Source organism: Plecotus auritus (genome assembly GCF_963455305.1).
Source record: "Plecotus auritus genome assembly, chromosome: 1".
Taxonomy (NCBI): domain Eukaryota; kingdom Metazoa; phylum Chordata; class Mammalia; order Chiroptera; family Vespertilionidae; genus Plecotus; species Plecotus auritus.
This window is the reverse complement of record NC_137770.1, coordinates 92,256,101-92,284,077: the sequence shown is the minus strand read 5'-3', so window position 1 is coordinate 92,284,077 and position 27,977 is coordinate 92,256,101. Positions and strand designations below refer to the sequence as shown.

General features: G+C 40.2%; 1 protein-coding gene across 5 annotated transcripts in view; it reads right to left on the bottom strand.

Moving 5' to 3' along the window:
* The window catches only part of NUBPL (NUBP iron-sulfur cluster assembly factor, mitochondrial), a 285,767-nt gene that overhangs the window by 176,752 nt on the left and 81,038 nt on the right, over positions 1–27,977 (bottom strand). For 4 of the 5 annotated variants that reach the window (XR_013961537.1, XM_080686398.1, XM_080686397.1 and 1 more), the window contains exons 5-6: positions 3,586–3,625; positions 3,405–3,495 (exon numbers count right to left, since the gene is read on the bottom strand). Coding sequence is in view for 3 of the 5 variants with exons in the window: in XM_080686398.1 (XP_080542524.1) it covers positions 3,405–3,495; positions 3,586–3,625 (131 nt within the window). In the remaining 2 variants the exon portion in view is untranslated. Of the gene's footprint in view, positions 1–3,404; positions 3,496–3,585; positions 3,626–27,977 lie in introns of those variants that run through there. The other variant, XM_080686400.1, reaches the window with a different exon arrangement.

Sequence of the window (27,977 nt, the reverse complement as noted above, 5' to 3'; positions counted from 1 at the left end):
CCCGCATGGGGGGAGGAGGAGGTGTCCCTCAGCCCAGCCTGCACCCTCTCCAATCTGGGACCCCTAAAGGGATGTCCGACTGCCTGTTTAGGCCCAATCCCACTGGGCAGTTGGACTGCTGGCTCCTAACCGCTCGCCTGCCTGCCGGCCTGATTGCCCCTAACCGCTTCTGCCTGCCAGCCTGATCACCCCTAATTACTCCCCTGCCAGCCTGATCAACGCCTGAATGCTCCCCTGATGGCCTAGTCATCCCTAACAGCCCTCCCCTGCCAGCCTGGTCACCCCTAACTGTCCTCCCCTGCAGGCCTGGTCACCTCCAACTGCCCTCCCCTGCTGGGCTGGTAAACCCTAACTGCCTTCCTTTGCCAGCCTGGTCGCCCCTAACTGCCCTCCCCTGTAGGCCTGGTCCCCCCAACTGCCCTCCCCTGCAGGCCTGGTCCCCCCCAACTGTCCTCCCTTACAGGCCTGGTCCCCCCTAACTGCCCTCCCCTGCAGGCCTGGTCACCCCTAACTGTCCTCTCCTGCTGGCCTGTTCGCCCCCAACTGCCCTTCCCTGCAGGCCTGGTCCCTCCCAACTGCCCTCCCCTGTAGGCCTGGTTCCCCCCAATTGCCCTCCCCTGCAGGCCTGGTCCCTTGCAACCGCCCTACTCTGCAGGCCTGGGTCACCCCCAACTATCCTCTCCTTCAGGCCTGGTTGCCCCCAACTTCCCTCCCCTGCAGGCCTGGTCCCCCCAACTGCTCTCCCCTGCAGGCCTGGTCTCCCCCAAATGCCCTCCCCTGCAGGCCTGGTCCCCCCTAACTGCTCTCCCCTGCAGGCCTGGCTCCCCCCAACTGCCCTCCCCTGCAGGCCTGTTCGCCCCCAACTACCCTCCTCTGCTGGCCCAGTCACCCCTAACTGTCCTCCCCTGCAGGCCTGATCGCCCCTAACTACCATCCCTTGCAGGCCTGGTCCTCTCCCTCAACTGCCCTCCCTGCAGGCCTGGTTCCTCCCAACTACCCTCCCCTGCCAGCTATCTTGTGTTCACATGGGGGCGGCCATCTTTGACCACATGGGGGCGGCCATCTTGTGTGTTGGAGTGATGGTCAATTTGCATATTACTCTTTTATTAGATAGGATTCTCTGACATTATTCAGCAGTAGATAAAAGAGGTTGGGTTATGGCAGGACATTGACTGAATATGGAATTGGGATCCTGCCCCTCCTCTCTTACCCAACACTCCACAAAATAATAATAATAATAACAATAATAATAATATACTCTGGTTCCTGCAGACTTCTGATCCTTTCACCTCTTTTCTCAAACCATTTTCTTCTTTTATAAAAGCAGGTACTAAATATAAGTTTGAAATCAGGCACAACCTTTTTGAAGCCTAATTAATTTGTACTATCAGAGTTTTTTTAAATAAGAGAAAGTTTATTTAGAAAGTCAGAGGCAAAAGAAGAGCCCTTGGAGCTTAGGAGAGAGAAAGGTAAAGGTCACTAGCCTGGGGGGAACAAAATGGGGAAAGGAAAGGTGCAGGTTCCAGGAGGAAGAGCTTGCTGTGCTAATTGGTTCAATCTCACTAATTCTGCGGGAAACTCCCTTTGCCCATCTCCTGAGGGCACATGCACACATGCTCTCACTCTGCCACCCTCAAGCGCTCACCAGCAAAGATGCTTTTGTCACCTGTTGGAATTTGAGATTTAAAAGTGTCCCTGTGATTTTAAAAAGGACACACTGAAGTAGAAAAGAGAGAACTCATGCATATCTGGCTGGGGATAGGCTATGGGTATAAATATGGGGATGCTACATCCCTGAGCTGGAAGCTTGGCCTGGATCTCTTTTTTCATTTTTTAATCCTCACCTGAGGATATGTCTTTTATTGATTTGAGAGAGAAACATCAACCTGTTGCTTCCCATACGCACCCCAACTGGGGATCAAACCCACAACCTGGGTATGTGCCCTGATTGGGAATCAAACCTACAACCTTTTGGTGTAAAGGACATTGTTCCAACCAAATGAGCCACCCGGCCAGGGCGTTTTTTAAAAATTGTATCTCTGTATCTCTTATCACTGACTTGGATCTCTAATAAGTCTATGGACACTATGGAAAGCTGAAGTATTTCTACCTTCGGTGGCCATTCATAAAGGTTTGGGAGGAATTCTTAATCATTTCCTGTTGGGAATTATAACACTAATATAGAAGGGGGAAATTCATATTTAAAACATTCTCACAACAAAATAAGGTATTTCCTTTTGGTGTTTCCAACTTTCTATTGACTCTAACTTTTATTATAAACTGAACTGAGATTTGCTTAGAATTTCCTTAAAAAAAAGAGAGAAAGAGGGGCTGTCACCAACACAAATCAAGTTCAAGGTCAACAAGGAATTGGCAGAGAAAGGGTGTTGCTGAGAGTAAAACTGAAATAACCTATTTTGAAAACTGAGTGTAAAAGAGGAGGAGATGCAGCCAAGAGACTTAAATAAATGTACTAGGAATAGGATGACACTGAGTCCAGAGACAGAAGAGTACATTTATCAGACTCAAGCAGCAGAAGAAAGACATGACGTTACAATGAAAAAAGAAGAGTTTCAGAATTCAAGACATATTTCATCTACTTGATTCACAACTGGAAATAATTATATGTGTGTGTGTGTGTGTGTACATATACACGTATATAATATGAATACATACATTAGGAATATCTATGATTAGAATTGTCAACCTATAGCATAGTGCCTGACCCAAAGTAAAATCTGAATATGAGGTAACTGCTGCAAATAGGTGGAGAAAATCCAAATTACTTATTACATTTTCCTAGAATATAATTAACTAATAAATTCACAGCTACTAAGAAAAAAATAAAATTTATTTCTATAAATAACATATAGCCCTTCTGGTATTTTCAGATAATCCAATCAACTGTTCTCTTCCTTAAGAATTAATTGAAGTTGATTGGGCAGGTATTATATACACAAATATATAGCCGTATGTACTCAGGGTAAAACAAAATTTTATTTTGTTCTGAAGCACTATAGTTTATATAATTTTTTCTACACTGAGTCATTTCTACACTGCCCTTATAACTCATATTTGCCACAATGAGATTAACCATAAATCTAAAGAAGGCAGATTACTTATAAAATAGATTTCCCCATCTTACTGCAGCCTCAATAGAGCAACAGAATAATATAAAATAAGACATTGGATTTTTAGTACTCATAAATAATGGGAAAGATTAAATCACTTAACAGTGAAATTTGATTTTGGCGCCACATAACTCATTATACATTCAGCTTATCAACTGGATTCTTTTGCAAAACATCTGAAACCTAAATGCAAATTTTAACAGCTCTTCAAAAAGCAGCTGCATTAACCACAGTGTGCCAATGATAAAATGATACTCAATGCAAGTTTCTTACCTGCCTCAACAGTTTTTCAATGGCTGACATTACCATAAGGCCTCTCCAAACAACTGGTGTAGTCTCTTCAACCAGGAAGCCCATAGACATACTACAACAGTAAATCAAAAATACAACTCACTTACATAAATTAATCAACAGTATTCTGAAAAGAAATAAAAAGTACAAAAGATATGCTCACCAAGCAATACCATAATTCAAAAGAGGCTTCATTAGGTTGTCTGAAATTTAAAAAAAAAAATCTCTTTTTAGAAGAGTCATTATATATAAACATAATGATTTGTTCTCATCAAAGTGTCAAATTAAAATACAAATAGACTACTCATACTCCTGCTCTTTTAACTCCAACTAATTCACCTCAATTTACAACAGTTTAAACATTTACCAAGCATAAAACTAATACTTCCAATAGATGTAACATCTAAAAATAGGTGAGATATTGTTTTATTGAGAACAATTAATCTAGTATTTTCAAATATGCTTTTAAAAATACCTCAATAAATAATGTTGTCCACCAATTTTGTTCACATATATAGATACATATATAGGTATATATGTAATCTATATATATGTATATATATATATATATGCTTTTAAAAATAGCCTCAATAAGTAATGTTGTCTACCAATTTGGTTCACATATATAGATTACATAAATATGCTTATCTAGGATGCTTACACATATGTGCACACGCAAATTCATCTAATCAGTTCTCCCTATTTCTTATTTTTTCTTTACTTGGAGAATTTGAAAAGTATACAAACACCAAAAAGTAGGAAAACTCTATTTTGTACCTCAATATAATAAAAGCCATAAATGAAAGCATCACACTTTAAGAACAAGGAAAAGACAAGGATATCCCCTTTGGTCACTTCTACTCAACATGATATTGAAAGTTATAGCCAGAGAAATTAGAAAATAAAAATAAATAAGTGGGATCCAAGTTGAAAAGGAAGAAGTCAAGTTCTCTCTGTTCACAGATGATATGACGCACACTGACCACCTGAGGGCAGATGCTCAATGCAGGAGCTACCCCTGGTGGTCAGTGCGCTCCCACAGCCAACCTCACGTGGCCAGCCAACCTCCCGCGGTCCCTCCCCCTGGCTGGCCAACCTCCCATGGCCCCTAACCCCAGCCAGCCAACCTCCCGTGGCCCCTCTGACCCCCGCTGGCCAGCCTCCCATGGCCCCAATCGGCCCCAATCGCCGGCCAGGCTGAGGGACTCCACCTGTGCATGAATTGGTGCACTGGGCCTCCAGTCCTATATAATAAAAGCCTAATATGCAAATTGTTCCCTCAGGCAGTCGTTCGACCAGGAGTTCAACCGGGAAACCGGGAATTCAACTGCTCGCTATGCCATGCGCTGACCACCAGGGGATGGCGTGGAACACAGTGGGCGCCGGCGACACACTGCAACCTCTTGCCGGCTACCTGGGGGCGGGGGTGACGGGGACGGAGGTGTGGTGAGAATGCGGGGTGTCCGCCAAGCTCGCTCTCACTCCCCCTGCTACTCTCCCCTGGGATGCCAGGGCTCACCACATCTCTGCATGGGGACTCGGGTGCCGTGACTCAGGTGGAGGTGCTGCCCTGGTCCCAGAGATCAGCTGGGACCTGCCCTTCCATGCCAGATGCTCGCACTTCAATCACCGGCCAGGCCTACGGACTGCACCCATGCACGAATTTCGTGCACTGGGCCTCTAATCTTATATATAGAAAACCCTGAATGTTCCACACACAAAAAAACAAAACACAATTAAAGCTGATAAATGAATTCAGCAAAGTAGCAGGATACAAAGTCAATACACAAAAATCAGTTGCATTTCTGTGCACTAATAATGAACAATCTGAAATGGAAATTATGAAAACAATTCTATTTATAAGAGCATCAAAAATCAAATGGTAAAGAATTAACATAACCAAAGAAGTGAAAACTCTTTGAAATGTACAATAAAAACTACAAAACATTACTGAAACAAATTAAAGAAGACATACTAAAAGGAAACATGTATCATGTTCACTAACTGGAATTCTTAATATTGTTAAGATGTCAATACTACCCAAAGCATACATATTCAATGCAATCGCTATCAAAATCCCAATAACATTTTTTACAGAAATAGAAAAATCCATCCTGAAATTCATATGGAAAATCAAGGGATTCCAAATAGGCAAGTCAATTTTGGAAAAAAAAGAACAAAACTGGAGGACTCATACTTCCTGAGTTAAAACTTACTGCCCTGGCTGGTTTGGCTCAGTGGATAGAGCATCAGCCTGAGGACTGAAGGGTCCCAGGTTCGATTCCAGTCAAGGGCACATGACCGGGTTGTGGGCTTGATCCCCAGTAGGGGGCATGCAGGAAGCAGCCAATCAATGATTCTCATCACTGATGTTTCTATCTCTCTCTCCCTTTCCCTTCCTCTCTGAAATCAATAAAAATATATTTTTAAAAAAACTTACTACAAAACTACAGTAATCAAAACAGTGTGGTACTGGCATAAAGGCAGACAAAAAGACCAATGGAATAGAATAGAGAGCTCAAAAATAAACCTTAGCATACTGGGTGAGGCAAAAGTAGTTGTGAGCATGCAAAAGATAGAGTCTATTCTTGTATTATTATTTATTCATTATTGTATTATTTTCTTTACAAATAACTATAAACCTACTTTTGCCCTAACCTATATACAGTCAAAGGACTTTTTACTTGGGGGGAGGGGCAGTGGCAAGATCATTCAGTGTGGAAAGGATGCTCTTTTCAAATGGTTCTGAGAAAACTTGATCCACATGCAAAAGAATAAAGAACTATACACACACAAAAAATTAAGTTAAAATGGATCAAAGACCTAAGAACTAAAATTATACAACTTAGAAGAAAACATAAGGCAAAAGCTTCTTATCATTGTGTTTAGCAATTGTTTCTTGAATATGACACCAAAAGCACAAGCAGCAAAAGAAACGATAGACAAATTGGAGTTCATGAAAATTTTAAAATGTGTATTGAAAGATAATATCAACAGGATGAAAAGGCAAGCCACATGCCCACCCGGTGTGGTTCAGTGGTTGAGCACTGACCCATGAATCAGAAGGTCATGGTTTGATTCCAGGTCAGGGCACATGCCCAGGTTGCTGGCTCAATCCCCAGTATTGCAGAGGGCATGCAGGAGGCAGCCGATTGATGTCTCCCTCATCTTTGAGGTTTCAATCTCTCTCTCCCTTTCCCTTTCTCTCTCTGAAATGAATAAAAGCATTTTTTTTAAAGGCAAGCCAGAGGATTGAAGAAAATATTTGCTAATCATATATCTTGTAAGAACAGAGAACTCCTAAAACTCAAAAAACAGTAAAAAAAAAAAAAAAAATCAAAAATGGGTAAAGGAAGCGAATAGTGAATAGACATTTCTCCAAAGAAGATATACAAATGACCAATAAGCACATCACTAATCATTAGGAAAAATGCAAATCAAAATTACAAGATACTACCTCACACCTATTAGGGTGGCTACCATCCAAAAAATACAACGAAACAAAGCACCCAGAAAATAACAAGTGAGGTGAGAATAAAGAGAAAGTGGAACCGTTGTGCACTGTATGGCTCCACTTGGTAAATTTTATGTTATGTGCATTTGACCACAATAAAAAAAAAAAATGTGCATGAGACAAATACACCAATGGAACAGAATCAGGAGCCCAGAAATAAACCCAGGCATATGCAGTCAACTGATATTTGACAAGGGAGCCAAGAATACTCAATAGAGAAAAGACAGTCTCTTCAATAAATGGTACTGGGATATTTAGATATTCACAAGTAAAAGAATAAAACTGGACCCATATCTTACACCACTCACAAACCCAAAACCATGAAACTCCTAGAAAACAATCTATATCATAAAAGGCCTGTGGTCATGACACCATATCCATGAAACGACCAAACAACCGGTCACCAGGAGGTGCTGGAGCACCTCTCGGGCCCACCCTCACCCCCCCCAACCCACCCCCCACCCCTCCAGGGCGCTGACAGCATCCACGGAGTGTAGTGGGGCACAGGCAGCGTCTGCGAAGAGTCGCGGGGCGCAGGCAGCATCCTCAGAGCATGCAAGGTGTCGTGGGGTGGGGCACCAGCAGCATCTGCGGAGCATGTGAGGCATTGTGGGGCTGGGTGCCAGCAGCGTCCGCGAAACATGCGAGGTGTCGTGGGGTGGCGGACATGGTCCTGATGGCAGGCTAGGCCTAGGGGACCCTACACGCACACGATTTAATTGTGCCCTGGGCCTCCAGTATAGGAATAAAGCTCCTTGACATAGGCCTTGGTAATGATTTTTTGGGTATGAGATTTAAAGCATATGCAACAAAATAAAAAATATCAAACCAAAAAGCTTATGAACAGCAAAAGAAACCCTAAACGAAGTGAAAACAAAAGCCTATGGAATGGGGAAAAAATATTAACAAATCATATATCAGATAAAGGGTTAATATCCAAAATATATAAAGAACTCACACAACTCAATAGCAAAAAAACCCCAATCAATCCAATTTAAAAATGGGCAAAGGACCTGAACAGACATTTCTCCAAAGATATACTGTACAACAGGCCAACAGGTACATGAAAAGATGCTCAAACTCACTAGTCATTAGAGGATTGTAAATTAAAACTACAGTGAGATATCACCTCATCTGTTTGAATGGCCATCATCAAAGACAAGAGATAACAAATGGTGGCATGGATGTGGAGAAAAGGGAACCCCTGTGCACTGTTGGTGAGATTGTCAATTGATAAAACCAATATAGAAAACAGCATGAAAGATCCAAATAAATTTAAAAATGAGCCTGGGCATTGTGGCTCCGTGATTGGGTGTTGACCCATGAAACAGGGGGTCACAGTTCAATTCCGATCAGGGCACATGCCCAGGTTGCAGGCTCGATCTCCCATAGGGAGTGTACAGAAGGCAGCCGATCAATGATTTTCTCTCATCTTTGATGTTTCTCTCTTTCTCCCTTTCCTTCCTCTCTGAAATCAATAAAAATATATTTTTAAAAAATTCAAAATGGGAGAGAACCAAGATGGCAGCATAGGCAAATGCCTGTACTCACTGCCTCCCACAACCACATCAAAATTACAACTAAAATACAGAACAACCATCATCCAGAAACATTGGAAAGTTGGCTGAATGGAAGCACTACAGCTAGAGAAGTAAAGAAGAAAGCAGGGAACGGGCTGGTCGTGTACCCACAGGGGCTGCCTTATTAATTGGGAGGGAGACCACCGCCATGGAGGCCACAGAAGGAGCAAGGGGTCCCACCCCCACACCAGAAGCACAGCGCAGGGTGGCAGAGGTGAGAAAAGAAGTCCCTACAGGCAGTAAGAACTATGGGCAGTAAAAACCAGTGTGGATTGGGGCTCAGTGACACAGAGGCTGCTGGAGACGCAGCTGTTCCTCTTAAAAGGCCAGCACCACGAACTGAACTTACAAGCTCCCGCTCCCTCTGAGCTCCAGTGCCGGGCGAGGCTCTTGGGGACCCAGACACATAGGAGGAGAAACTGAACTCAGGGGTGCCTTTCTTCCAGACGGAAGTGCTTGCAGCGAGTCATTGTTCCTGGGCTGGAACCTCCCTTGTCGCAGGGCTGACTGGCAGCCATTTCTGTTTGCTCAGCCCTGGTGATTCTCTGAGACCCAGCCTCACCCAAATTACAACCACACTCAAGCTGTGGGCAACGGCTTTTGCATATGAATAGTCTGTCCTTTCAGGCTAAAAACCTGTCAAAAAAGATGCAGCTGGGTCAGGAAGCCCCAAACCTATCAATAAAAGGCCCAAGAACCAGCAATAGTACCAGCCTGGGTCTCCTCTGGACACTTCCAAACCCCATACAGAGAGGAGGGATCTGCAGATCTCTCTGTAGCTCCTGATGGGTGGTCCCAGGCAGTGGCTGACTTTGTACCTCCCTGGAGATCCAAGAGCTAGTGTACCCAGTGGTCAGTGTGAGATCATACTAGATTACAACTCTTCACATCCATAAGTGACACACTCAAGGGGCAGACTCAGTGAGCACCAAAGCCCCACTGAAGCAAGTCCTGCTCCATAAGGCAGTCTCCTGCACAGCAGCTCTCCCACTGTAGTCGCAGCTGGTTCTCACAGGAATTGGCCTGGAGGTCAATTCCTCCCAGTGACACCAACAGCAATCAAGGCTCAACTACAAGACTATGCACACAGCCCACAAACGGGTGCACCTATAATCCACACAGAGAAGCAGCCAAAATGCAGAGACAAAGAAACATGTCACAAATGAAAGAAATGGATGAAAGCAAAATACTGGATATAGTGTTCAAAACCATAATTATAAGGTTACTCAAGAATCTTCTAGAAACCTCCAAGGCACTTAATGAGCCTTTCAAGGATTTTAGTGAGAATTCCAAAAAGATGAAAAAGGACCAGTCAGAAATTAAGCATATACTGACTGAAATAAAGAATAATATACAGGGATTCAATAGTAGACTAGATCCCAAGAATCAAATCAATGATTTGAAATATGAGGAAGCAAAAAACACTCAACCAAAAGAGCAAAAAGAGAAAAAGAATCCAAAAATATGAAGATGGTGTAAGAAGCCTCTGGGACAACTTCAAGCATACCAACATCCAAATTATAGGGGGTGCCAGAAGAACAGAGAGAGCAAGATATTGAAAACCTATTTGAAGAAATAATGACAGAAAACTTCCCCTACCTGGTGAAAGAAATAGACTTATAAGTCCAGGAAGCACAGAGAACCCCAAACAAGAGAAACCCTAAGAGGACCACACCAAGAGACATCATAACTAAAATGCCAAGGGCAAAAGACAAAGAGAGAATCTTAAAAGCAGCAAGAGAAAAGCCGTTAGTACCTACAAGGAAGTGCCCATACAACTGTCAGCAGATTTCACAACAGAAACTATGCAGGCCAGAGGGAGTGGCAAGAAATATTCAGAGTGATGAATACCAAGGACCTACAACCAAGATTACTCTATCTAGAAGAGCAAGTCTCTCTTTTCAGAAGTATCTTACCTATTCATGGCCCTTTGCTCATATTTGTAAATTATAAATTCAACTTGGTCAAATGGAATTTTTATTGATTTTGCAAGACTATTAAGAGAAATGACACCTTTATAAATTTCACATTTTCCTATCTATGAACATCATTTGTTTCCCCATTTACTGACATCTTTAAAATCCTGTATAACAAAAGCCTAATATGCAAATTGTCCCCTCAGGTGGTCGTTCGACCGGGAGACGAGGAGTTCGACCACTCGCTATGACGTGCGCTGACCACAAGGGAGTGGCGCAGAACATGGCGGGCATCAGCGATGCAGTGCTGGCAGCGGCAGGTAGTGGAGGTACTGCCAGCCCTAATGGGACCCAACGAGAGCGGGATAGCGGCGGGATGGTGGAGCAGGTGAGCGGGCAAAGCCAGGCCAAGGCGGGTGCAAGCGGGGGCCTGATCGCCCCACAGATCGCCCTGCAGATGGCAACCAGCAGCAGCAGCAGTGGGCCCGGTCCCAACCGATACCCCTGCAGATGGCGACCAGTGGCAGTGGTGGGGGGTGGGGCCACCGCCCAGCTCCCAGGCACTGAGGGAGCCAGGCAGGGGGCCCAGCCCCGATCAATTGCCCCAGAGGCGGGATGCTGGAGCAGGTGAAGGGGCGGCGCCAAGCCAAGGTGGGGTGCCAGGCAGGGCTGTGGGGCTACAAGGCTGGGGGTGCGACCTGGGGCCCAATCTCCACAGGCCAACATGAGGGACCCCACCCATGCACAAATTCGTGCACTGGGCCTCTAGTCTTTCAAAAAAGCTTTAGATTTTTTTCCATATAAGATTTGTATATTTTTATTAGATTTGTTACAAGGTGCCCTATATTTTTTAAGGAATGTTTATCTTTTCCAAAATTGCATTTTCTAGCCCTGGCTGGTATGGCTCCATAGTTAGAGTGTCATCCCATGCAACAAAGTGTCACAAGTTCAATTCCCTGTCAGAGCACATACCCAGGCTGCAGGTTCAATTCCCAGGTCCAATCGGGATGGGTGCAGGAAGCAACCAGTTGATCACAATGATGCTTCTCCCACTGTCTCTCCCTCTCCCTTCCTCTCTCTAGAATCAAGGAAAAAACATATCCTCAGGTAAGAATTTTAAAAAATTGCATATTCTAATTCTCTTTTTTTAAATTTCATTTTCTCATACGTTTATTTTATAACTAGCCACCTTGCTAAATTCCTTTCTTCATTTTAATAATTTGTCAAAATGTTTAAATTTTCTATGTAAGTAATGGTATTCCTGTAAATAATGACAGTTTGCTTCTTTTATTCAACTCCTTATTCATGAGTGTTAGTTTGTAGACTAAGAGTGCTTGCATGATGTTGTGATATCAGGCCTCCTTGCCTTATTCCTAATTTTAAATGCAAGACTTTTAATGGTCCACCACTGAGTACGATTCTTGCTGTAAATTTTATTAAAATACTAGAGGCCCAGTGCACAAATTTGTGCATCGGTGGGGTCCCTCGGCCTGGCCTGAACCCTCTCACTGTCCAGGACCCCTCGGATGATGTTGGACTGCCAGAATTGGCCAGATGCCCACAGGCCAGACCAAGGGACCCCACTAGTGCATGAATCCATGCACCAGGCCTCTAGTATGCATGTAAGATCTTTAGTTAAACTCTTCCCGCCCTCCCCCCACCCCCTTCCCTCTGAGATTCATCAGTCTGTTCCATGTTTCCATGCCTGTGCATTGAGCATCTGCCCCCTGGTGGTCAATGCATGTCATAGCTACCAGTCGAACAGTAGAATGGTTGAACGGTCACTTAGGCTTTTATATATATATATAGATGTTATATCAGATTAAATAAAATTCCCTTTAGTCCTAGTTTAGGAAACTGACCTTTAATTTTCCCTTTTTATTCTATCCTTCTAAAGTTTTATTAGTCTCATAAACTAAGTTGGGAAGGAGTATGTATTTTTCAATTCCATGCATGAGTTTTTGTAAGATTGTAATTATTAGTTTATTTAGTGTTGGCTTGCTATTTTTATGGTAAGGTTTTTAACTATTGATCCTATTTTTTTAATAAGCATGTAATAATCTAGATTTTCTATTTCTTCCTAAACTGTTTTGGTGATTTTTTTCCCTAGGCCTTAATAAACAAAATTTTCCAATGTATTGTCATAAAGGTATGCAAACATTTTCTTATACTTGAAACCCATGGTTACATCTATTAAGTCCCTTTTTTATTTCCAATACATTTACAGATCTTCCCTCCTTTAAAAAACAAACAAACAAAAAAACCCCTCTACCTTGCCAGGCTTTTGTCTAATTTATTAGCCTTTCAAAAACCAATTTTTTTGTTTTGTTGGTCCTCTCTACTGTATCTTTATTTTCTAATTCATTAATTTCTCCTCTTAACCACATCCTTCCTTCTAGTTTCTTTGGGTTCATTGCATTGTTCTAATAAGTTAACTAGTTAACTAATTTATTTTCAGCCTTCTTTCTTTTTTAAATATAAATATTTAAGACTATTCCTAGGGAGGATCCAAGATGGCGGCGTAGGTAAACACCTAAGCTGCTGCCTCACACAACAATTTCAAAACTACAACTAAAAGACAAAACGTCTATCACCCAGAACCACGGGAAAGCTGGCTGAGTGGAAGTTCTACAACTAGAAGGAAAGAGCAAACAGCATTGAGGGGTGCACAAGTGCGGAAAAGCTGAGGTACGAAGACGCGCGAATCGGGAGCGCAGCTGTTTTCAACCCGAAGGGAGACAAGCTCCCGATTACTCCAAACTCCAGTTTCTGGGGAGACGTGGGGGACCCAAACTCCTACGGGGAGAAGCTGGACTGCCTGCCATCGGGTTGGAAAGTGAGGGAGGCTTGCTTGCAGGGCTGTGCGCAGGAATAATTGTTTATTGTGCTGGGGCCCAGGACGCGGGGACGCAGTTGGAGATGCAGAGCCGGCTCACTGGCAGCCATCGCTGTTTGCCACGCCCTAGCCTAGTCACGCCCTGAGACCCTGCCCCCACAACCTACAAACCCACCCCAGCTCCAAGCAGCGGCTTTAGCATATGAATGACCTGCCCTATCACAGCTTAACCTAACAAACTTGCAGCCCGGGTCAGACAGCTCCAAAACCTCCAAACCCCAAGCAAAGAGGAGAAAACTGTAGTTCTCGCTGTAGCTCCTGCTGGGTGGCCTCAGACAGTAGCTGACCTGCACCCCATTGGAGATCCAGAAGCCAGTGTACCTAGTGGTCAGTGTGAGACACCAGATTTCAACTCCTCACATCCATAAGTGACACATTCAAGAGGCAGACTCAGTGAGCACCAAAGCCCCACTGAAACAAGTCCTGCACCATAAGCGTGTCTCCAGCGCAACAGTTCTTCCATTATAGACACAGCGGGTCCTCACAGCCAATTGGCCTGGAGGTCAATTCCTCCCAGTGTACCAACAGCAATCAAGGCTTAACTACACCAAGACTTTGCACTCAGCCCACAAAGGGGTGTACCAAAGGCGTCCACCTCAGGTGATTGGGGAGGCTGAGCTACTGGCCCCTATAGGTCACCTACCACACAAAGCCACTCCATCAACACAAGGAAGCAGCAAAATGAGGAGACAAAGAAACATGTCACAAATGAGAGAAATGGAGGAAAGCAAACTACTGGACGACATAGAGTTCAGAAGCACATTTATAAGGTTACTCAAGAATCTTCTAAAAACCGCTGAGGAACTTAGTGAGACCTTTAAGGATCTTAATGAGAATGCCAAAAAAATGGAAAAGGACCAGTCAGAAATTAAGCATACACTGTCTGAAATAAAGAATATACAGAAACTCAACTGTAGATCAACATACCCCAAGAATCAAACCAAAGATCTGAAATATGAGGAAACAAAAAACACCCAACCAAAAAAACAAAAAGAAAAAATCCAAAAATATGAAGATAGTGTAAGGAGCCTCTGGGACAACTTTAAGCATACCAACATCCAAATTTTTGGGGTTCCAGAAGAAGAGAGAGAGCAAAATATTGAAAACCTATTAGAAGAAATAATGACAGAAAACTTTCCCTACCTGGTGAAAGAAATAGACTTACAAGATCAGGAAGCACACAGAACCCCATACAAGAGGAATCCAAAGAGGACCACACCAAGACACATCATAATTAAAATGCCAAGGGCAAAAGACAAAGAGAGAATCTTGAAAGCAGCAAGAGAAAAACGGTTAGTTACCTACAAGGGAGCACCCATACGACTGTCAGCTGATTTCTCGGCAGAAACTATGCAGGCCAGAAGGGAGTGGCAAGAAATATTCAAAGTGATGAACAGCAAGAACCTACAACCAAGATTACTCTACCCAGCAAAGCTATCATTCAGAGTTGAAGGTCAGATAAAGAGCTTCACAGACAAGAAAAAGCTAAAGGAGTTCATTACCACCAAACCAGGATTACATGAAATGCTGAAGGGTGTTCTTTAAGAAGAGGAAGAAGAAGAAAAAGGTAAAGATAAAAATTATGAACAACAAAATGACATCAAATACATACCTACCAACAAGTGAATCTAAAAATCAAGTGAATAAAAAATCTGAAGAACAGAATGGACTGGTGAATATAATAGAATCAGGGACATAGAAAGGGAGTGGACTGACAATTCTCAGGGGGGAGGGGGAGTGAGGGGTGCGGGAAGAGATTGGACAAAAAGCTTACAACTATGGATGAAGACAGTGGCGGGGGTTAAGGGCATGGGGTGGGGTGGGGAATCAGTTGGAGGGGAGCTATGGGGGAAAAGAAGAGGAACACCTGTAATAATCTGAACAATAAAGATTTATTTAAAAAAAAACAAAAACAAAAAAAAGACTATTCCTATAATTTTAAATATTATTTTAGCTTTATCCCAGGTTTTCATTTCCATTATTACTTTTTCTTTCAACCATGGGTTATTTAAAATTGTTTTTAATTTCCAAATGTGTAGATGTCTTTAGTTATCATTTTGTAATAAATTTCTAAATTAATTGTGTGATAGAGAATGTGATACCAATATTTAAAATTCATTAAAACTTGCTTTATTGCCTGTTTTATGGTCAATTTTTAGAAATGTTCCACCTGTGCTTAAAAAGAATTTCTACACATGGCCATTAGAACAAACTTGTTTATAGGTCATAATTATTTACCTGCAATAACACTTTTGCTTTAAAGTATATTTTGTCCGATACTAACATAACTACACCCACTTTCATTTTGCCTTAACTTTAACCTGTGTGTGTATTTATGTTTAGGGAATATCTGTTATAAATAGTTTTAACCTATCTAGATTTGGCTTTTCTTTTAATTTTTTTTTTCATTTACAATATTATTATTTAACTGAAGAATTGTATAATATTTATATTGCTGAGATATTTGGAATTCATAGCTACTATTCTATTTTGTATTTTCTCTTCACCTCAATTTGTTTTTGGTAGGCTTATTTTTTATTGAGATTCTTCTCCTCATTACATTTCCCCTTTTTTAAAATAGAAATCATACAGTCCATTTCTATCCTTACAATGATTTCCCAGTAATTTAAACAAATGTGTAAAATGAATCAATACCTCTACTTTTTTTCCCTTTGAATTCTTCAAATCCATCACTCTCCTTCCCAGACCAACTCATATACTATTGTCCTGAATTTTAGTTCTATCTTGGAAAATTCTTAACTATTATCTCTTAAATATTGCCTCTATCATATTTTCTCCATTATCTCCTTCTAGAACTTTAATTAGATCTATGTTTGACCTTCTGATGCTATCCTCCATGTCTCTCAAATTTTCATCCCCTCCCCCTCCTTTTCTTTATGTACTGTATTCTGGGTATTTTCTTTTTATCTACATTCCAGTTAACTAACTTCTTTAATTGTGACTAATCTTTTGTTATTATATCTGTCCATTTCTTTCCACTCTACCCAGAACAAAGGACAAGTCCAGCACATATCCCCAATAACTACCAATGTAGGGAAGATTTATGTTAAAATACTAAACCCCAATGTGATGGAACTAGAAGGTGGACTCTGTGGGAGGTGATTAGGTCATGAGGGAGGAGCTCTCATGAATGGGATAATTGCTCCTATAAAACAGACTCCAGAGTGCTCTCCTGCTTTTTCTGCCACAAAAGGACACAGTGAGAAGTTGACTGCATATGAAGCAGGATTCAAATCTGTTAGCGCCTTGATCGTGGACTTCCCAGCCTCCTGAACTGTGGAAAATGTTTGTGGTTTAAGCCACAGTCTATGGTATTTTTGTTATAGCAGCCTGAAGAGACTAAGACACTGGAAAGTCAACAGTCTGGTCACAAAACTGAATATCAAAATCTCTAACACTATAAAGGAACAATCTTTGTTAAATCTCAATCCACACAAAAAAATGCACTTTAAATATTTCTTGTAGTTTAATGAATAATAAATTATAAACTGAAAGCTCAGCAATATAAGCAGATTCATTGTCATGTTGTTAAATATGTTTCTTCAGAATTTAACAGAGAAAAGTATACATGAACTCCTAAATATATACAGCATATACATTAAAAAGAAAAAGGCACATTATTCATTATCTACTCCTATGTATCAGTAAACAAATTAATAGTGCCCCAACGCATTTTACTTTAAATAATAAAATTATCAGAATTGAATGTTGGCATAGGCTGAAGACAAACTTTTAAATTAACAGAGAAAGAATGAATAACAACTCATGATTATAGGTACTAATTAGTTTCTTTTCCACAGAATGTTATTTTTAAAAATGTACACAGCAATTCCTCCACATAAACTTATTTAAAAACTAACAAAGTACTACTGCTTGAAAGTTTACCTAGAAACTGCCTTGTAACAACATTTTGAAGAGAACATCATTAGCTGAAGGTATCATGACACAGATCATTATTTCCTACCTCATTGTATCTCCATGATAGCTCATCCATTGAAGCACAAGAGATTCTTACTGCAAGTAAAACCAGTTCAATTGCCACAATGCCACTCACAGAATGAATGACTCTGTTGAATCCTCCTCACTCTATTACCACAAAGATCTAGTGTCCTAACAGGTGTGAATTTAATTAATGGACTGAATGTCGCCAGCAGATTTCAAACAGATTTTGAGACTACTTTTATATTATAAATTAATTATAAATAGAATTAGTTAAATATGGAATAGATACTGTGAGCAAGTCAAACTGAAAAGCTAGGTAAAAAGGAAATAGGCATAAGAAAGGCTGCTTTAAAGTTGACATCAAAGATAACTCTGATCTAGAATCAGATCTTTCTGTGGTGATCCCATTGTTAAGCAGTGGACATTTCCATTTACTTGGTATTCACAGTAAGCCTAAAGCACCTCTGTACCTTCTACTCTATTCCCTGGCTCCAAAACAAAGAGTTTTAAATATAGTTGAGCATCAAGGTTCGGAAATACATGTTTTAAAAAACTATAAATTAAAATCATATAACTAGAGACATTAAGTCCATTTTTAAAAATGAAGATAGAGAGTGCGGCCAAGAATATGCAATCTCATTTCATGAATTTTAAGGAATATTTAAACAGAGTAAATTAATCAACAAAACAGTTTTATAAAAACAAAACTTTTATCCACATTACTCAAAGGTAAAGAACTTTTAAAAAGTAGGAAAGGACAGCCCTAGCGGTTTGATTCAGTGGTTGAGCAACACCCCACAGACTGAAGGATCAAGGGTTTGATTCCAGTCAAGGGCACATACCTCGGTTGCAGGCTCAATCCCTGGCAGGGGCAACCAAACAATGTGTCTCTCTCACATCCATGTTTCTGACTCTACCTCTCTCTTCCATTCGCTCTAAAAATGAATGGAAAAAATATCCTCGGGTGAGGATTAACAACAACAACAAAAAAGTAGGAAAGGACAGCCAGTGCAAATTCTGTAATTTCATTTTCTCACCATCCATTTTCCTACTCCTTCCTTTCTTTCTGAAACCAAGACCCTTTCTTATGGAAAATGAGATGCAAGAAGGAAGTTGCATCCACTATTGTTCTTTCAGAAGAATGTCAAGTGACTGGGTATGACAATGTAGTTCCACCTATTAATAGTACCCAGGAAAGGTTTAGAATACCCACCTGTGTTCCTAGAATAAAAGAAAATAAGCAACGGGAAGTAAAATAAAAGAAGGTGAGTACAGGGAAGGTGAGTAAAGATGGGAGAATGAGAAAGGTCAAAACTCAAGTGCCAACCTGGACAGTCAAAGGCAATATTATAATACTGTTTCTAGGAGTGGAAAGTAGGGCATGTAGAATATTAGAGAATGGAGCGGAAAGCAAGACTATGAAGAAAATTTTCTAGTGTTTTTACAAGTGTACACCTATCACTGTTAATATTAAAATGTCATTTATCTTCACCATACTTTCCCCTTTTTGTACCAGCCTGGAACCCTATTATCCCATCCCTGGCACCCACCCATCTCAAAGCTGAAAGCCATTCAGACATACATTTCTTAAAATCCAACCTCTTTCCTAATAAAAACTGCCCCTTTCTGTTCCAGCCCATCTCTTCCCTAATCAAGATTCTCATTGTCTCACGTGGGTGGTTTCCATTAGGAAAATAACCTGATAAAAGTAAACCACAACCAATGGACACAGACAACAGGGGGGTGAGGGCATAAGTGGGGGGATTGAGGGGGATGGGGGAATAAGGACACATATGTAACACCTTAATCAATAAAGAAATTTTAAAAAAAAAAGTAAACCACATTGAGAACTTAAGCTTTGTAGAGGATAAAAGTATTTTTAAATGTTGGGATCATATCTCAGAGTCTACTCTACTCTGAGGCTAACATTTTCTTCACTTAGTTAATCATTCAAAAAATATTTACTGAGTAACTAGATGTATAGAGACAAATTTGGCACCCTACTTCTGAATACTTGCCAGTTTCTATTGTAGAATGTAACAGGAAGAAGTGAAAGGAAGACTAGAAAAAAAAAAACAGGCAATAATGGGACTTTAGGTACTGAAGATTAATACTTATTTTACATACTGTTATTCCAACAACTTATACACCACTATTCCTGGCCTCCAGCCCACCTTACACCTGACTTCGCATCACTAACTAATCACATTCTTTCCTGCTTAAGCCAAGTATGGACTCGGAATTTTTTAAACATTATGTTTCAGGTAACCAGGTGTTATTTAAGATTAAAACGATGTGTTACCTCCCAGTTAAAGGGATAGTCAGGCATCTGTGAAGGAACGAATTTAAAGATGACAGAAGGAACCACACTATATTCAGTCTAAAAGAGTAACAAAAATAGCAATTACATTATGTGTCATGCAGCACTGCACAGATACTTTAATGATACTGTATTTCATTGAATCCTTACAGCAATCCTATGAGGCAAGTACTATCTCCATTTTACAGTGAAGTAGAAGGCTATTCCCAGCTTCCTCTCTGCTTATCTAAATTCCCTTCATCCATGGCAGCCTCCAAACCAGCTCTCCATAATCATTCCCTCTACTAATCTCCTCCAGCATCTGACAATAAATGTTATCCTGTGTGATTGTTTATCTTTCTTATGCTTCTATCCTATCTCCCCAACTAAATACCATATATTCCCCTTGCTTAGTACAGCTGGTGCTCATAAACATACCTACACTAATAAAAGAGAAATATGTAAATTGACCATACCTTCGAGACGCCCACCAGCCAATCAGGAGTATGCAAATTAACCCAACAAAGATAGTGGGTTAATTTGCATGGCGATGACACAGGCGTTCCGCACCACCCCAGCCGCTCTAGGCCTCTGGGCAGTGTGGGAAGGCGGAAAGGCGGCTCCGGCCGGAGCGAAGGCGGTACCAGCAGCCAGGGGAAGGAAGGCCCATTCTTGCATGAATCTTAGTGCATCGGGCCTCTAGTGTTTATATAATGGCCAAAACAATTTTGTAAACAGTCAAAAGTTAATAGATATTAGAAGAAACCTGCACAACCTCTTTTTGGCTATCCAAGCATGTTTTAGTGCAGTAAAATATTATTTATCATAAGCAAATTAGCCACTTAGTAGCTGTATGACATATAAAGTCTTCATATATCATACTTCACATGAAGTAGTTGAAAATAAAAAACAAAAAAATTAATCTGTCCAAAGTTAAGCAGCTAGCAACAAGAGCAGTAAGGATTTGCAATTAGTCCCGTTTCATACTAAGTCTCACATTCTTTCCACATATATATCCAAAGAAGCAGGAAGTAGAAGGTCACACCAACATATATGAGACCCTAAGATGACAACAGTTGGAAGATGAGCTAATCTAGGAGCAGATTTTCCTTCTATTGCTTGATGATACCCAGACAAGTTCCCTGATTTAGCACTGCTCTGATGAACCAAGTTATTCTGTAATTAATGTGAATCACCTTTAAGTCCATGGTAGCTAGGGTTACCAGCTGTAAAATTGTAGTTGACTGTTTTGGGCTATTTTGATATCTTTTAACTAAATTTCTGTAATTCCCAACATTTCTGTTTATATAGTGACATTTTCAACCTTCCTTCTTATCAAATGTTATGACATATAAAAAGTGGTTTTCTTCTATTAACCTGCCTGGCTCTAAAAAAATCTCAAATTCATTTTTAAGCAGCAATAGAGAGCTCAAATACAAGAGATGCAGGAGCTGCTGGAATTTGAAAAATCCTAGTAATGCATGCACAAGAAAGTGAAGAAATAGAAGCAGTCAGTGGCAAGTTAGCAAATCCAAAAGTGACATACTGGGACAAGAAAAAGATAACTTAGCACATGACAAGGGCTTCACACAAAACTAAACTTCTTACAGTAACTAAATGCCTGTTAATGTGAATATTGTGAAGCAACAATAAAGTCTAAACAAAAAAAAATATTAAGACAAAATTATGGCTGCCAGCATAAAAAGACCCAATATTAAAAACATAAAGAGAATAAAATAAAGAAAACAAACAGATGTACAGCCTCAGACAAAACACTAGTTTCAGTATGGCCTTTATACCAGAATAATAAAAAAAAAATTGCATGCATATAAGCATAAACAATAGATACAGACAATAGGGGAGTGAGGGCCTGTGCTAGGGGGCAGGTGCGGGCTGGGAGAGGTCAATGGGGGGAAAAGGAGATATATGTAATACTTTCAACAATAAAGAATTAAAAATGCATAAACTCAATTTGTTTTAAGAGAAGAGGGAAAAATACAAAGCATAAAAATAAAAAACTATTTTAAGAAGTCTACTGAAAATATTGATCTAACATAAAAAATGCTACCATAAGAAGATGTAACTGTAGAATAATAAACAAATTATAATAAAAATAAAAACTATAAAAGATAATACATTTACAAATACTCAGGGGTCAGCTCCTTTAAATAAACACTTTGTATATACAATAAAAGTCTTACTACACTACCCATTCAGTTATACTAGAGGTTTGGGAGCTTATGTGAATGGCTCATGTATCAGAGTATATAGATAAGAGATAAAAGGAAAAAGGTAATAGGAAGCAGAGTCACTGATATCTGTGACCCCACAGTAAACTGGAGACTGTCCAGAAGGGTAATGAAATTTTGCAATGTTGGATAGTTTTATGATTCTGGTTACAAGCTGCCGTTAAAGCATTTCTAGAATAGCAACTGCTTTAAAAATTCCATTCTGTGCCATTCAAGATTATAGGCAATTAATTTATGTAATATCTGTAACTCTAAGAAAGACTATATATAAATTAATTTCTGAAAAAATGAATTTTATTTTAAAGGATCAATGAACACTCACCACTTAAGAAAATTCTTTTCATTCACTCACTCATTTGACATATTTATTGAGCACCTACTACATACAAGCCCAAGGTTTGGAACTAGGGATACAATGGCAAAGAAAAAAACACACAGTATCTTCCATCATGACATATAAAGTCTATGGGAAAGACAGACACTAATCAAACAATCACTAGACAAATGTAAACTTGCAACCAAAACAAGTACTACAAAGAAAAATACAAAATTTGGCCTAGTCACAGGGTCTATGATACAAAGAAAAACTTCATTCTTCAAAGAAACACCTTACAAACTTGGTAATTTTATATAGTATTGGTGTCTTTAAAATCAGGGCACATGCTCAGCAGGCGTGGCATAGTGGTTGAGCATCAACCTACGAACCAGTTCAATTCCCGGTCAGGGCACATGCCCAGATTGTGGGCTGGATCCTCAGTGTGGGGCATGTTAAGAGAGAGCCAACCAATGATTCTCATCATCGATGTTTCTATCTCTCACTCCCTTTCCCTTCCTCTCTGAGATAAAAAAAAATTTTTTTAAACAATCAGGGAAGGTATTGAAAATATTCAGAAATGTCATCATTTATCTAAAGAGAAAAAAATATTTAAATGGGTATTAATACCTGAGGTAGCTCCTTCTTCAAAAATGTCACTCTTACTAAAAAAGCTATGTTAAAATTTGAGAAACAATTCAGCTTTTTAAACAATACCCAAAGATCTGGAATAGTATTGAACTTCAAAACAATTTTTAAACACAGAAATGTTTATGACATCTAGTCTTCAATAAGTAGATAAAGGGTATTAAGCATGAAGACAGCATTTTGCAATGAAAGCCATTCCCATAACAAGTTTTGTTGGGTTTTATCTTTACACACATTTGCAATTACTTGAACTTATACCAATGTCAACTAATTCAGGTCTTAAAGGCTCCCTCTGTATATATGCCTAACATTTCTTACAAAAATATTACTACTGGAGAAAAAAATACTTTAATTTGAATCTCCTAACAGCAAAGAGCGAAACTTGTCAAAATTTAATAAAAGATATTATGTAAATATTAAAGAGATTATTTACTCCTTTTGACAACATAAAATATATGCTTAAAAGTTAAAAAAGATAACTTCAGCAGTCTCAACTCCATGTACGTAGCATCTTGTCTTTCTGGAATGTCAACTTATGGGGGACTTTATTATGCAAAAAATGATTACCCATAGCTACTTGTATTTAATATTTAGCTAATTAAAATAGTGTGTTTTGCCCTAGGCAGTGGATAGAGCATCAGCCCGAAGACTGAAGGGTCTCAGGTTCAATTCCGGTCAAGGGCAGGTACCTTGCTTGCAGGCTTGGTCAGGGCCCATGGGGGAGGCAGCCAATTGATGAGTCTCTCTCACATCCATGTTTCTCTTTCTCTCTCTCCCTCCCTTACATTCTATCTAAAAGCCAATGGAAAAATATCCTCAGGTGAGGATTAACAACAAGAAAATTGAAAATTTTAAAAACTGTTTTTAAACGATTTTTATAAGCTTTGATGTTCATCTTATAAATTTTGTTACTTTAATATAATTTATAATTTTAGTATAAAAATTACTTCCTTTTATTCCTGTTCAATTAACTCATTAATGATTAAATTCTCCAAAACAATTATCTCCAAAATTATAAAGCTAGTTAAATTAAGTTGCCTTAAACATTTAAAACTAAATGTATAAATCAAATAAGTCTGATTCTCTCAAACTTTCCAAATGCCTCAGAGGGTAGCCTTACAAACTATCAAAATCATTCGAAATACCTAAACAACTCTTGTAAATTTAATAATCCGAACTAATTAATGGATTAAATCCAATTATCTTGAATGCTCTAACACTGTTGAGAAACTTAATCAAATTATTTTACATCTTTCAAATTAAAATCCTCCCAGGTGTAGTGTACCAGGGACCTGGGAAAAACCTTGGTTTCTGAGGTCTTTGTGAAATAAAACTGTCATATCAGTCTGAATGGATGGCTTCCAAACTCTTAGGTGGAAGAGAAACAATCTATCTTGTTTAAGTCACGATTGTGTTGGGTTTTCTTTCACTCATAACCAAACATAATCCTAGTTACTATATAATATATGTTCAAAATCTATTAAATATTTCAAATTAAAATCCAAAGCTAACATATAAATTCTCTTATATGTTTGATTTACTTTAATGTTTCAAACATCTTTAAAAACAAATACAAATGTTTTTTTCAGCCGGGTTGGTTCAGAAGTTAAGTGTCTACCTATTAACCAGGAGGTTACAGTTCAATTCCCAGTCAGGGCCCATGCTCAGGTTGTGGACTCAATCCTCAGTGTGGGGCGTGCAGGAGGCAGCTGACCAATGATTCTCATCATTGATGTTTCTATCTCTCTCTCCCTCTCCCTTTCTCTCTGAAATCAATAAAAATATATTTTCAAAGAATGCAAACATCTAGTATCACAATGATTATAAAACATTTTTCTAAATTTAGTACCAAAAAAAAGTTTATACTAATAGATTTAATTTGTTTCATAACTAAAGATAGCATGTTACTAAGACAGGACAACAGAGCCTAGGGGCATCTTCCAGGAGAGTTCTACTTGCTAGCATGCTAAGTTTTTGTTTGTAATACTACGACTTTCCAAGCAACCTAATATACCATACATTCTCTCAATTTTTAAAGCAACCTCTTAACACAACATTTAATTGCCTGCTTTAACATGGTGATATTCTGTACATTACAGAAGATGCAACTAATCTCTACTGAGTGACTGGATTCTGCTTTCTTATGTTCTATCTGGCTCAATGCCACAATGCTACATTCATTTTATTGCCAGGGAGATACAACAGACAAATTAGTTTGTAGTTTATTGCTGCTGCTTTTACAAAATGATAACCAAGAATTAGATATGATATAAATCATAGCTATAAATAAAACTGTACATGTCCACCAATATTTATTATTTACTTACTTGACTCTCCTCGCTGGCTACTTATACTATTTTATTTACCGTAAGAGGTTAAAGGTAATCTTTTCAAAGAGTGAACATACTGTATATCTTAATGAGGCCAAGAAACAACCCACATTTTAAATGGGTAGCAATAAACTAGAAAGCAAAAAAGGAACATATATGTCACAATAGTCAAATGTCAAAATTGTGAGAGATTTTGAAAATGAGTATGTCTAAACTAGTGGCCCGGTGCACGAAATTCGTGCACATTAAAAGGGGATTAATTAGAGGAAATAATTTAATATTGCTATTAGCCCTTTCTCTATAATAGAAGTGTCAGAGATGAAAGAAAATTAGTAAAATGTATATGAAAACCTTCCTCCTGTCAGAGTCTGGGGCGCACCACGGGACCCAGAGTCAAGTCCCCGCCTACCCACATGCGCCTCAAAACCGCATGAGACCCAGACCCGGCCGGCCCCCACCCCCATTGGGCTAGATCCAGACCTGACCAGTCCCACGCTTGTCAAGCCCTGCTGGGCAGGGGACATAGCCTCAGGTCCCCTGGCCCGGCGCCAGGACAGGGGGCGTGGCCTGAAGTCTCCTGTCAAGCCCCACCTGGTTGGGGGCACGGCCTGAGTTCCCCCGACCCAGCACTGGGGTGCACTTTGAGGTTCCCTGTCAAGCCCCGCTGGGTGGGGGACACAGCCTGAATTCCGCTGTCAAGCCCAGCCAGGCAGGGGGGCGCAGCCTCAGGTCCCCTGGCCTGGTGCTGGGGTGGGGGGCTCAGCCTGAAGTCCCCTGTCAAGCCCCACCTGGTGGGGGGCGCCGCCTGAGGTCCCCCGGCCTGGTGCTGGGGTGGGGGAGGGTGTAGCCTCAGGTCCCTGCTGATTGCTTGTTAAGGCTCCTTATGGGAACTTGGCCTCAGCTATGGGTGCAACCATCTTTGTGATGGAGTGATGGTCAATTAGCATATTCCCGCTTTATTAGATAGGATTAAGTTACAATGTGTAAATTCAAGTATCTCACAGTGATTTCAGTTTGTCTATTCCTTGGAACTCAGGCTGAAGGGAAAAAAACCACAGACACGCAATAGGAAAATAAGAGATTAAGGGAATGTGATGAACCTAGGTGTTGTTTCCTAACTTCCATAACCATGGGGGTAGGGTAAGCATAAGCGTTAAGAAATAATGAAGTATAAAGAACTGATTCTATCGCTTTTCCTCATTCACTGTACTGCTCATCCATTTTGTATTGGGTGGTTACAAGTACATTCACTACATCACATCAGAATATGCCTAGAAATAATGTTCAACTCTGGGCAACCTATTTATTTGGAATACTGACAAAGCATCGACATAAGAACATCCAAACCTGCAGAAAACTTTTATAAGAATTTATTAGAGTTTATTTGAGCCAAACATAGGGTATATCTGGAAGCAAGATCTCAACAGAATGAGAAAAGTGCTTCCCAGAATAACAGCTTGCAGTTTCTTTCCTGCATTTGGAATTAAGGAGGGAAGGTTAGATGAAGCTGGGAGAAAGCAGGGTGGGGAGTGTATTTCAGGATTATGTGCTCCCTTGAGGGTGTGAAAAGAGGCATTTCAAAGGCATGTTTTCCTAGATCAGGGGTGGGGAACCTTTTTTTCTGCCAAGGGGCCACTTGGGTACTTATAACATCATTCATGGGCCATACAAAATTACCAACTTAAAAACTAGCCTGCTATAGTTGATCAAACATTTAATTAACTCACCCCTAATGCCCTGGCAGGGCCAGACCAGATGATTTCATGGGCCTTGTACAGCCCTCGGGTTGGATGTTCCCCACCCCTGATCTAGGTGGACAAATGAAGACAGGAAGCTGGTGGACTGAAAAATGGGAGGAGTTTAGGGACCTTCGGTTCTGTTTACAGTCAAGAGAGGTATAATGAGGGAGTTCAGGGGAAGGGGAGTTCAAGCAAAAGAGAGTACAAAAGAATAAATTGGCATGATAAAATGAAGAAATGTCAAAATGATGCTAATTAGTATAATGGTGGCAGGCTTATTTAAGATTCAGAAATAATTTAGAAGTTGGGCTTTTAGGAATTCACATTCTGCTTGGCTGGTGTTGCTCAGTGGTTGAGCATCTACCTATAAACCAGGAGGAGCTCACGGTTAGATTCCCAGTCAGGACACTTGCCTGGCTTGCAGGCTCAATCCCAGTAGGGGGTGTGCAGGAGGCAGCCGATCAATGATTCCCTCTTATCATTGATGTTTTTATCCCTCTCTCCTTCTCCCTTCCTCTGAAATTAATAAAAATTTAAAACTTAGAAAAAAAGAATCCACATTCCTTTAAGTTAGGAGTGAGGAACATCTGGCCCACAGGCCATATAAGGCCCGTGAAATCATCTGGTCTGGCCCTGCCAGGGCATTAGGGGTGAGTTAATTAAATGTTTGATCAACTATAGCAGGCTAGTTTTTAAGTTGATAATTTTGTATGGCCCTCAAATGATGTTATAAGTATCCAGATGGCCCCTTGGCAGAAAAGAAGGTTCCCCACCCCTGATCTAGGAAAACATGCCTTTGAAATGCCTCTTTTCACACCCTCAAGGGAGCACATAATCCTGAAATACACTCCCCACCCTGCTTTCTCCCAGCTTCATCTAATCTTCCCTCCTTAATTCCAAATGCAGGAAAGAAACTGCAAGCTGTTATTCTGGGAAGCACTTTTCTCATTCTGTTGAGATCTTGCTTCCAGATATACCCTATGTTTGGCTCAAATAAACTCTAATAAATTCTTATAAAAGTTTTCTGCAGGTTTGGATGTTCTTATGTCGATGCTTTGTCAGTATTCCAAATAAATAGGTTGCCCAGAGTTGAACATTATTTCTAGGC